The following is a 12872-nucleotide window of genomic DNA, read 5'->3' on the forward strand; positions in this document are numbered from 1 at the left end:
CTGTCCGTTTGTCCGGATTTCTGCACTAAGCTAACCATTAGGCAACTACTCCACAACCATGGCATTCAAAAAGCGAAGTTTATGCAAGTTTTATGTACGCAGAGCTTGCATGCAGATTGGGAGGAGCCTGCCAAATGCATGTGCATAAAGGTTTCCATTGTTGTCGGAACAACAATGGAAGTGTCTGCACACATCGGCACCTGTTCTTCTATGTATAAATATCAGCCTTGCAAAAAGTTCTAGCACACACAGATTTTGCAAGGTTGATATTTGTGTGCAGAAGGTTAGGCACTGGTGTGTGCTGATTCTTTTATTTTTGTTCCAGCATAAGTACATAAGTAATGCCACACTGGGAAAAGACCAAGGGTCAGTCGAGCCCAGCATCCTGTCCACGACAGTGGCCAATCCAGGCCAAGGGCACCTGGCGAGCTTCCCAAACGTACAAACATTCTATACAATCAAGCTATTGTGACATCACTAATGAGGTTGGCTCTTATTGGTGGAATGAGCCACTATGACATCACAATAGGTTAAATCACTGCTCTATGTAATAAAAGTGAGCCAAGTAGAGGACATAAGTACATAAGTAATGCCACACTGGGAAAAGACCAAGGGTCCATCGAGCCCAGCATCCTGTCCACGACAGCGGCCAATCCAGGCCAAGGGTACCCGGCAAGCTTCCCAAATGTACAAACATTCTATACATGTTATTCCTGGAATTGTGGATTTTTCCCAAGTCCATTTAGTAGCGGTTTATGGACTTGTCCTTTAGGAAACTATCTAACCCCTTTTAAAATTCTGCCAAGCTAACCGCCTTCACTACGTTCTCCGTTACCTCTGTTACCTTCTGTCAGACTTTTAATCTTGCAGGAACTTCTGACTGCAGAAGACGACAAAACTGCCAGTTAAATCTTAAAACGGGGCATTAAATCCTCTCCGTTAACTCTTCTACAGTGCCCCAGACTTGGCAAAAAAAATTCCTTGCATTCTCCATGTGACAGAAGCCACTGCTCCCTTCTCTGCCTGCCACAGAATATTTTTTGGCCCCATTACCTACATTGTAATATAATCTGAGGCCATATCTTCCATGTGATGTAATATCCGCACTCAACCCCTCTGTGTGTTACTCAGCCATTAACACGTGTGTACAACCCCATGGCTAGGCTTTCCACAGCTTTCTACATTGGCCCCTAACTGTCCAAAGACAGCGCTGAATTGAAGACCTGAGCAGATTAAAATAATAGCTGTTCTAGCTCAAAAAAAACCAAAGGGTAAACTTTCGCCTGATAAATCACTTTACATTTACAAGGCTAATAAAGAAAACCCTTAGCAGCAGTGGCGTACCAAGGGGGTGGAGGCGGTCCGCCCCGGGTGCACGCCGCTGGGGGGGTGCCGTGCGCCTGTCGACTCTTCGTTTTCATGCTCCCGTTGCCCCGGAACAGGTTACTTCCTGTTCCGGGGCAGAGGGAGCATGAAAACGAAGAGCCGACAGGCGCGCAGCACCCCCCCCCCCCCCAGCGGCGTGCACCCGGGGGGGAGGAGGTTCTTTCGCCAGGGGATTGGGTTCTTTCGCCGGGGGGGAGGGGGGGCGTCGCGCTGCACCCGGGGGGGGGGGGGCGCATCGGCGATCCGCCCCGGGTGTCAGCCCCCCTAGGAACACCACTGCTTAGCAGTAAGCCTACATTTCAGTAAGTAGGTTGGGCTGTGAGTTTGCATATCTGTCAGTTAAACTGAAGTGAAGGGAGAGTGTATCAATAGCTCAGAGGTGATGCTTGTTTTGGGGGGGGGGGGGGTTATGTGCATGTATCTCATGCAGAGGTAACCTTGGTACTTTTTATTTCATTCTATTAGCTTCCTGTTCTGGTCGGATTGGGGTGATCAAGCTAAAATTGAAAAATCGGGGCTGAATGGTGTAGATCGGCAGGTGCTGGTATCAGAGAACATTGAATGGCCCAATGGAATCACCCTGGGTAAGGCACAGTACTAAAGCTAAACGTTCTGGGATAAACATTCAGTTGGCATTGGTCAGCATTTTTTTTTGGCCAGCGTTGTTATGCTGGGCCATGTCCGGGCATCAGCACTGAATATCCAGGTTTCTGCGGCCAGCTATCCTTTATCCCATTAAGTGTGATATTCCACTCTTAAACCATCAAAGTGAAACTGGACATAGATAGATCTGTGTTTTATTTGGTCTGATTTGTCCAGTTAACTTAAAGCACCTTTTACTAAGTGGCGGTAAGCCCACCGCGGACGTACCACTCGCTATACAGCAGAAGCCCGTTGGTACTTCCCACCCCTAGTGCACCGTCATTTCCAACACTGTAGCGCCGGAGTGTATCTGGCGGTAATCGGGCAGTGCCATTTGCTGCCCAGTTACCTCCAGGTTAATGCGGAAGCCCTTACCGCTGCCTCAGTGAGTAGCGGTAAGGGCTCCCTCCCCCCCCCCCCCCCCCCCCGAAATGGCCCAGCCATTTCCTGTAGGAAAGCGAGACTTCCCTTTTACCAGCTATGGCAAAAAGGGGCCTCGGCGTGTGTGTAAAACACGGACCGATGCCAGCACCAGGCCCCCTTTTGCCTCAGCTTGGTAAAAGTGGCCCTTAGGCAGTTAAATGCTGAATATTGGCATTTCACCACGTAAATGTCGACTCTGCCCCTTTTCCACCTACAAAATTGAGTGGAGGAGCGGCCTAGTGGTTAGGGTGGTGGACTTTGGTCCTGGGGAACTCAGTTCGATTCCCACACAGGCAGCTCCTTGTGACTCTGGGCAAGCCACTTAACCCTCCATTGCCCCATGTAAGCCGCATTGAGCCTGCCATGAGTGGGAAAGCGCAGGGTACAAATGTAACAAAAATAAAATAGATACTATTGGAGATTCTACATGGAATGTTGCTACTATTGGAGATTCTACATGGAATGTTGCTATTCCACTAGCAACATTCCAAGTAGAAGGCTGCGCTGGCTTCTGTTTCTGTGAGTCTGACGTCCTGCTTATCATTTCTATAGCGCTACTAGACATACGCAGCGCTGTACGCTTGAACATGAAGAGACAATCCCTGCTCGACAGAGCTTACAATCTAATTAGGACAGACAAACAGGACAAATAAGGGATAAGGACAAAGAGTAGCAAGATTCCGGAATCCCAAAGAGTAGCAAGATTCTGGAATCCCAACGAGTACTACTACTACTTATCATTTCTAAAGCCCTACTAGACGTACGCAGCGCTGTACACTTGAACATGAAGAGACAGTCCCTGCTCGACAGAGCTTACAATCTAATTAGGACAGACAAACAGGTCAAATAAGGGATAAGGACAAAGAGTAGCAAGATTCCGGAATCCCAAAGAGTAGCAAGATTCCGGAACCCCAAAGACTACTACTACTTATCATTTCTATAGCGCTACTAGACCTACGCAGCGCTGTACACTTGAACATGAAGAGACAGTCCCTGCTCGACAGAGCTTACAATCTAATTAGGCCAGACAAACAGGACAAACAAGACATAAGGGAATATTAAAGTGAGGATGATGAAATAATGGTTAAAAGCAGCATCAAAAAGGTGGGCTTTTAGCTTAGATTTGAAGACGGCCAGAGATGGACCTTGACGGACCGGCTCAGGAATTCTATTCCAGGCATATGGTGCACCAAGATAAAAGGAAGGGAGTCTGGAGTTAGCGGTGGAGGAGAAGGGTGCAGATAAGAGAGATTTACCCAGTGAACGGAGTTCCCGGGGAACTTAGTTGATGTGCTAATGTAAACTGGATCACTGTGATGCTGCTGATGGCACTAGTTGCCACTTTGGCCTCCAGGAATGTAATACTGGCATAGTACTGCATTTGCAAATGACACGTAGCACACACAGGTCCTATTTGACACTCTATGAGAACAGTAAATTTGCTTTTAGATATAAGTATTGGAAACCGCTATCGTGCAGGATCATTTCAGTAAGAGCTAAGCAACTAATGGAATTTCTTTTGCAGACATATTGAATCGGCGGCTCTATTGGGTGGACTCCAAGCTGCACTGGCTCTCGAGCATCGACTTCAGTGGCAACAACAGGAAAATTCTCATATCTTCTGCGGATGATCTGAGTCACCCCGTTGGGCTGGCAGTGTTTGAGGTAATGTGGTGCAAGCATATTTAAAAAAAAAAAAGTATCCTGTATAATAATTTGCACCTCCGTCTGGATGCCTGGGTTCGTAACACACTTCCCATTGATCCACCCTGGCGATGACGTCAGAGGGCGGATCAGTGAGAGGGAAGTGAACCCAGCACCAGCCAGCGGAGGTGAGTAGAGAATCGCCCCCCTCTCCTCCTCCCCCTCTCCTCCAAGCTCTAGCTCCCTCCCCTTCGAGTTCCATGCCCCCCTACCTCCCTCTCCTCCCCTCCGAGTTACAGGCCCCCTCCCCTTCGAGTTGCAGGAGGCCCCCCTCCCCTTCGAGTTGCAGGATGCCCCTCCCCCCTCCCCTTTGAGTTACAGGACGCCCCCCCCCCCCTTTCCTCCAAGTTCCATGCCCCCTACCTCCCTCCCTCTCCTCCCCTCTGAGTTACAGGCCCCCTCCCCTTCGAGTTGCAGGAGGCCCCCCTCCCCTTTGAGTTGCAGGATGCCCCTCCCCCCTCCCCTTTGAGTTACAGGACGCCCCCCCCTCTCCTCCGAGTTCCATGCCCCCTACCTCCCTCCCTCTCCTCCCCTCCGAGAGCCCCCTCCCCTTCGAGTTGCAGGATGCCCCTCTCCCCTTCGAGTTGCAGGATGCCCCTCCCCCCTCCCCTTTGAGTTACAGGACGCCCCCCCCCCTCTCCTCCGAGTTCCATGCCCCCTACCTCCCTCCCTCTCCTCCCCTCCGAGTTACAGGCCCCCTCCCCTTCGAGTTGCAGGAGGCCCCTCTCCGAGTTGCAGGATGCCCCTCCCCCCTCCCCTTTGAGTTGCAGGACGCCCCCCCCCCTCCTCCGAGTTCCATGGCCCCTTTGCCTCCCTCTCTCTCTCTCCCCTCTGAGTGCAAGCACGACCTGTCCTCTGGCAGCCCCTCGCCTTCCTGCGTGCTGGCTGTAATTTAAAAATTCTTACCTCGGGGTCCGGCAGCTGCAGTGAAGGCGAGTGGCGCTTCAGACTGTGTTCCCGTGTGTCTCAGCTCTGCCTCTGGTCCTGTCCTCATTTCCTGTTTCCTGTTTAAGCGCTATGATATCAACTAAGCTTATTCTTTAAATTGCACCTAAACCTAGACACCGCTTATAGAATACGCTTAGGCGGAAATTTATTGCGTGCGGATTTTTCAAGCACCATATATAGAATCTGGCCCAATGTGCATAACATAATTGAGTAGACGTTACAGTATCTGGCACCTTCCAGTCGTTAATTTGGAGAACTGCTTATTATTCCATATGGGAGTCTATATTGCTAGAGCACATTCCCACCCCAAATAGCTCTGCATCTTTGTCCAGATCTGCCCTGTCCATTCTTATATTTCACATTTCAGCCTTTTGAGAGCTTTCTGTAATGCTGTTTCCAGACTCCTCTCCCAATCTCCTGGTATTTGATTAAAACAGAACACTGCATGAGTCAATTGTGCAGACCAATAATACATTTTAAAATTAGCTAAATCCAAAGCTCCCTGCTTTTTATGGTAAAGCAATCAGCGGTACCCTGGCACCTTTTTACCTGCCCTTACAAACCAGGCTCTGAAATACATGGTCAGCAGTGATAGGAATATTTTGAAATGAATACATCACTTTTCCGAGAACTATTATTTTTATCAATTTTGCCTATTGAAGGAAGAGAGAGGCATTATTGTGCGACCTGAAGTCAAATTAACTGGTTACCTAGGTGACCCAACTAGGTAAAAGCAGTACCATTCAAATAGGATGTGAGAACAAAATATCTGCTCTTATCGAAGCCAGTGCAAAATGATTTCTGATGTCTGCAACCAGGACACTCATAGATAAGTGGAACACTGTTATTACTCAATCTTAGCACAGACAATCAGGATACGATTTGGGTGACAGCCACCAGATTTCTTCATCACAGATGGTGCCATCTGATGATTAGACTTCTTTACCTTAGATTTCTTGTTTTTATCCTATAATTTTAATTGAATATGTAGCCCACTGTCCCGGGGAGTGTGCAGACTTAGTACATAAGCACTGCCATACTGGGAAAAGACCAAGGGTCCATCAAGCCCAGCATCCTGTCTCCGACAGAGGCCAATCCAGGCTTCAAGAGTCCGGCAACCCCCCCCCCCCCCCCCCAAAAAAAAAAAAAAAAAAAATGTAATAATGTTCAGTGGACTTTTCCCTCAGGTTCCTTCAGGTTCATTTAAGTACATTTGGTGAACTTTCTGTCGTTTGGATCCAGTTTCCCCCCCCCCCCCCCCAAGAAATCTCCCAAATAGCTCACTTCAGTGTGGATCCTTTTGGATTGTGCTTATTGAAGGATATACCCAGGGCTGGGGTTATAGACATTCAGGGACCCAGGGCAGAAACTGGGGATGGGGCCCCAAAGTAGGTCTTCAGCCTATGCCTTCATCAGCTTGAGTTGCTGCCAGTTAAGGAATGCAAACATATATGATGTCATATTCCACAATTATATCACAAAAATCCATAAAAAAGCAGTACTCAAACGCTATTGATTTGAAATTGAGGTTATAGAAAAATGTGGATCTATGACGATTTGCACTTCGCTGCCTCATAAAGGTTCATTTAGCAGCGTTTGATATTCTGATGATCCCCTAAAGAAGATGGTCTAGTGTCTACTTTTTCATCAGCTTGAGGGAGGTTTGGGGGATCTTCTGGACAATTGCCCTGTTTGCCACCCTCTAACACTGGCCCTGGATACACCAGAGGCCCCTGAGAAATTGAGAAGATTATTTCTCAAGCACTTTTTGCTGCCAGAAGTGAAACCTCATTTAGTAAAGGATGTCTAGGTCAGAAAAGGGATGCCTTAAGTCAGGCCATACAAAACTTCCCAGGTATTTTACTGTACAGGTATATTTTCTGGCTCTTATAGCCAGAACACCCATTTTACAAAAAAACAGGTGCGAAAGAGTGGCTTCATGTATAGTATTACATGTGTACACGGAGAAGCTTGCACGTGTTAAGTGTTGATTTTGTAAAATTAAACACAAGAGGAGCCAATTAAGGGGCAGAGTTTTAAGTCTCAAAATTTGGCTTTTTGAGATGGTTTTTAAAGCCAGAGAGAACACAGTTGCCTCCTCACTTACTCCACATGCAAAGTTAGCTGGCATTTTACGCAGGATTCAGAGGACGTGTAAACGCCAGCATTTGTTTTGAAATGGACTCAAAGTCCGCCTTGTAAAATATGACTCCAGGGAAAGGTGATCAAAGTCTCAGATCCAAAATTTTGATTAATAGCTGATTTTTCATGTCATGGGTCCATAAGCAGTATGAAAAAGTTACGCATTTGAACTTCTGTAACTTTGTTTTAACTTTTTTTTTTAACTTTTTTCTGTTTTCGCTAACAGAATTCAGTGTAATAATATGAAAGCAGATAAAATATAAAAACACAATTTATTAAAACAAAACCCTCTGGGTTATCTGCTTTCATATTATTACACTGCTTTGTAAGCAGATTCTTTGCCTTTTTTTGGTTTTCACCATCTACTACTACTACTACTATTTAGCATTTATATAGCGCTACAAAGCGTGCGCTGCACAAACATAGAAGAAAGACAGTCCCTGCTCAAAGAGCTTACAATCTAATAGACAAAAATAAAGCAAGCAAAGCAATTAATTTGTAGAGGAAAGAGGAGGGGAGGGTAGGTGGAGGCAAGTGGTTACAAGTCAAAAGCAATATCAAAGAGGTGGGCTTTTAAACTAGATTTAAAGATGGTCAAGGATGAGGTAAGACGTAGGGGCTCAGGAAGTCTATTCCAGGCATTGGGTGCAGCAAGACAGAAGGAGCGAAGCCTGGAGTTGGCAGTAGTGGAGAAGGGAACAGATAAGAAGGATTTAGGAGAGCACGGGAAGGGGAGTAGGGAAGGACGAGTGTGGAGAGGTACTGGGGAGCAGCAGAGTGAATACATTTATAGGTTAGTAGAAGAAGTTTAAACAGGATGCGAAAATGGATAGGGAGCCAGTGAAGCGACCTGAGGCCAGGGGTAGTATGAGTAAAGCGACCCTGGCGGAAGACGAGACAGGCAGCAGAGTTTTGAACCGACTGGAGAGGGGAGAGGTGACTAAGAGGGAGGCCAGAATTCATTCAAACCTCATTTTTTGTTTCTAGAGACTTTAGTCACTTTTTCTACAGATGATCACAAATGGGAAGTAAACATACTTTGAAATCTGCTTTGAATATACACATGTATGCAGTGCTTTTTCTAAAATTGCTGCTTACACGTGTGTGCCCATTTGTATGTGTAAACTAGCTTTCTACATGTATAAATGCCGCTTAACTCTTCCCCTATTGTTGCTACATTTTGGATAGTTAGCGTACACAATAGCTCAAGGCAAGTTCCAGTAGGTATTTCTCTGTCTCTGAAGGAATTACATTCTAAGCTGAGGCAGTGAAGGGTTAAGCGACTTGCCCAAGGTCACAAGGAGCAGCAGTGGGATTTGAAGTGGGCTTTCTTCCTCTATTTATCCAATCAGCTTATGGGCTTTTTGGTGTCACAGGAGTGCTGGAGAAGCTGCAGACATTGGTCCATGTGCTTTGGGCTTATCCCAAAGTGCTAGAATTTGGGGTTGGGTGTTTGTTGAGATGGTCCAGGTGAAGGAAGTGCTTATGGAGCTGTGTTGGCTCTTGGAGATTGCACCCACAAAGTGGAAGATTGGAAATTGCGTACTTCTGGCACAAAGGTTAAATCTCTGGGTTTGGAGACTTGGGACCCAGCTCATTTAGGGACCCTTTTACTAAAGGGTTGACGAGTAGCAACCTGGAACTACCGCTGGCCTCACACGGGTGCCAGCGGTAGTTCCATCCCCAGCACGAGCCAGATCTGCAGTGGGTTACCCGGCTGTAATCGCTGCCCGGTTAGCGCAGGATCCCTTACCACCAGCTCAATGGGTGGCGGTAAGTGCTGCCCTTGAAATGGCCGCACTGCAAGTGCGAACTTACCGCACGGCCAGTTTATTGTTTGGCCTTTTTACCCGCTGCAGTAAAAAGGTCTCTGGCGTGCAGCAAAAATGGCCACCACCTGTAGCGCAGGGTCCTTTGAAGAATTAATTGCTTGCGTGAAAGGGAGTTCTTCCTCTTAATATAAAATATGGGGACTATTTTTTGAACGCCAGAGTGACTAGTAATACATTATGTTGATGATTAATGGAGTCAAGTGAGGTGGTGGCATTTTCATGTTGAGAGGTGGAGGGAGTTCAATGCAGTTGTACACAGATGTGTTTTTCAGTCGATTTATTCGAAACAAAACTTTTAAAAGGAAACAAAGAAACAACAAAACCAAAATAGTTCTGTTTCCTGCCAACACACATTTAAAAAAAAAAAAAAAAAAAACACTGGTCAGACTATCTCAGAGCATCCAGTCCCTCCCCCAGACTCTTACCAGTTTTTAATGTTGGTGCCGGCACTTCTGCTCCATGAAGACTCCAAATATTTGGGGGGGGGGGGGCGTTATTTGTGATGGTGAAATCCTTCTTAGGGTTGTTGTTTTTTGTTTGTTTTTTTTTAATTAAAGGTATGTTCATTTTTCTTTTGTTTCATTTTTAAAACAACAAGAACAGAAATTTTCTTTCAAATGGACATCCCTGACATTCAAATGGGGACGGGCTAATGCTATAACTGAAATCCCATAATAATTGTAGCTACTGTATGTTCAAAAATTGGTAGATGTGATCACATCTGGGTGTATTTTGTATGAACTTGCTGCTCCTATGAAGTCAGTTTAGTCTGGATGTACTATTTAATACGAACCATCTGTCCGCTAACACCGTCTTTTCTTTTCGTATCAGTGGTAAAATTGATCAGTATGATCCACAATCTTTGTGAATTTTAGATGCGGTGATGCATGTATCTCTTGTTCTCTGCAGGACAAGGTGTTCTGGACTGACCTAGAGAATGAAGCCATCTTTAGTGCAAACCGCCTCAGTGGCCTAGAAATCTCTGTCCTCGCTGAGAACCTGAATAACCCTCATGACATTGTGATCTTTCATGAGCTGAAGCAACCAAAAGGCAAGTCTATCTCCTGGCTAGTAGATGAAATGATCCTCGTTGGTCTGTTGCAGGGGGTTCTTAACCCAGTCCTCAGGACACTCCAACCAGTCAGGTTGTCAGGATACCCACAATGATTGAAACAAATAGTGTGCAGTAGGAATAAAAACAAACTGAGCTCTGTGTAAAAAGGACCTTTATTCTCTTGCAGTGGTCACACAAAACCCGACGTGTTTCGCCAACAGGCTGCATCAAGGGTATTGTTTATAAAGCAAGTAGTCCTTCCTGTAAACACAATGGTTTTCATCCTCACTCAGTGATTCCAGCTGGTTGAAAATCATTGGGGGCAATTCTATGAATTGGCACTTCAGTCTTGGCACCCCAGTTCCATGCACTTAGCTCCAATTCTTTAATGTATTTTGGCACCAAGATTCCATTATAGAATACTAGAGTAAGTTGGCATTGGCATACCAGGGGTGTAGCTACGTGGGGCCACGGGGGCATGGGCCCCTGTAGATTTAGCCCTGGCCCCTCCGCCGCCAACCCATTGGACCCCCCCCCCCGCTGCCAACCCGCCGCCGCCGGGTATCTTTGCTAGCGGGGGCCCCAACCCCTGCCAGCCAAAGTCCTCTTCTCCGGCGCGGCCGCATTGCTGATCTACAAGGGCAGGCTTCTGTTTCTGTGAGTCTGACGTACTGCATGTACAGACTCACAGAAACAGAAGCCTGCGCGGCCGCGCCGAAGAAGAGGACTTCTGCTGGCGGGGGTTGGGGACCCCCGCCAGCAAAGGTACCCAACGGCAGAGGCGGGAAGGGGGGTCGAAAGGGTTGGCGCGGGGGGGGGTCAAAGGTGATGGTGGCGCCAAGGGGGGATTGGCTGCACTTGGTGGGGGGGCTAAAATGTGCCCCCTCACCCTGGGCTCTGGACCCCCCCTCCCGTCAAAGTCTGGCTACGCCCCTGTGTAGGCATGCCCTCTTACACCATGTCAATGGCAGACATAGGTTGGTGCACCTCAGTATACCAAGTGACAGTGGTGTAGCCAAGGGTGGGCTTGGGTGGGCCCAGGCCCACCCACTTTGAGCTCAGGCCCACCAGTAGCAGCACACCTATGATGTGGCTGGCAGAGATTCCCAAGCTGAAAACTCCCAACAACTGTCCCTCCTGCATACCTTATAAATAGCAGATCTTCGCCTGCAGGAAGCAGCGACTGATACATACTGCTTACACCGGCCCCACAGCCTTCCCTCTGACGCATTCCCGCCTATGCGGAAACAGGAATCTGCATCAGTGGGAAGGATGTGGGGCCTACATGAGTAGTGTGTATTAGTTGCTCCTCACTGCCAGTGAAAATCTGAAATTTAAAAGGTGTGCAGGAGAGGAGGGATATTTGAGAGACCATATGGCATGCAGGCAAGAGGAGAGACCAAATCACCTATGGGATGGGGTGGGGTTCTTCTGCCCACCCATCTTGGGCCCAGGCCCACCCAAAATTGGGTGTCTGGCTACGCCCCTGCCAAGTGATGCACATAGTTTCATAGTATTTTATAAACTACCTGCATACCTGGGAGACACGTCCAAGGCTGGCCCCTGCTTAGTGTGCATAGGGACACACTTGTCAATTAATGGCACCTTTGACACACCTAAGTGGCACCTACCTACCTCTAGACGCCACTTTATAGAATCGCTCCCATAGGGGTCCTTTTACTAAGCCACGGTAAAAGGTGGATTGTGGTAGTGTAGGCGTGTGTATTGGGGCATGCGCTGGGCCGGTTTTGACAGCATCTGCAAAATAGGGCTTTTTTTTTTTTTTTTAATGGGACAGATAAGAGCGTGCGGGAAATCTGAAACCAGCGTGTGCCTAAAACTGGCCTGAGCCTTAAATGCCACCCATTGATTTAGCAGCAAGGGCTCATGCACGGTGACCAGTCTGCGTGCGCCAACTGCCAGGAACGACACGCGTGGGAGGAAATAAATAAATCATCCAGGCGTTATAGGCGTTCGGCAAATCTGAAATTACGGCGGGGGGGGGGGTGCGGTAGCCCAGCTGTAGTCTCATTTGGGTGTGCGCTACACGCGCATAGAGGCAAATGCGCCTTTATAAAGAAGGCCCGCGGTGTTTAAGGGAAGGATCACTTGTTTTGGCGAAACACGGCTGGTTTTGTGTGACTACGTCAAGAGAATAAAGGCTTCTTTTTACACAGAGCTCATTTTGTTTTTCTTCTTATTCCTAGTGTTTACTTTTTGTATTTTTTTCCTTATTTCTGTGATGCACCTGTCTCTCTTTTGCTATCCACAATGAATATACATGAGATAAATTTGCATGCATTGCCTCCATTGTGTGCAAATCTATTTCATTCATATGCATTGTGGAACTGGGTTGAGAGAACCCCTGGTCTAGCCCTGAAGTCGGTATAACATTCGAGATTGTCAGTGACTTGACACCGGGGAGAGCTGCGAGTAGAGTCTCAAAGCAGTGCTGATGGCTGCAGACACACAGATGTGGGAACGCTTTATAATTAGATCAGCTGGCTTTGTTTGAATACCAGAGCGGTAAGCATCAGGACATTAAGGCTCTGATTCTTTATCTGATTGCACAGCCACATCTCCATGCGTAAGAGATTAAATCCATTTCTTTAATGCATTTTTCTGAGGATAATCAAAGCTAACACGGTTTCCTTTCCAGTCAGAGTGCAGCAGCAGTTTTAGACTCTGATGGGAAAGGAAGTGAAGGGAATGGCACACTGTTCAAATGCCATCCTAAGCTG

At 47.3% G+C, this 12872-nt stretch overlaps 1 protein-coding gene across 1 annotated transcript in view; it reads left to right on the forward strand.

Moving 5' to 3' along the window:
- LOC115459496 (low-density lipoprotein receptor-related protein 8-like) overlaps positions 1-12872 on the forward strand; it is a 522792-nt gene that overhangs the window by 487783 nt on the left and 22137 nt on the right. Inside the window, exons 12-14 of the mRNA XM_030189301.1 lie at positions 1852-1970; positions 3977-4116; positions 9987-10128. Of these exons, the coding sequence (XP_030045161.1) occupies positions 1852-1970; positions 3977-4116; positions 9987-10128 (401 nt within the window). The remainder of the gene's footprint in view (positions 1-1851; positions 1971-3976; positions 4117-9986; positions 10129-12872) is intronic.

This window comes from Microcaecilia unicolor, unplaced genomic scaffold (genome assembly GCF_901765095.1).
Source record: "Microcaecilia unicolor unplaced genomic scaffold, aMicUni1.1, whole genome shotgun sequence".
NCBI lineage: Eukaryota > Metazoa > Chordata > Amphibia > Gymnophiona > Siphonopidae > Microcaecilia > Microcaecilia unicolor.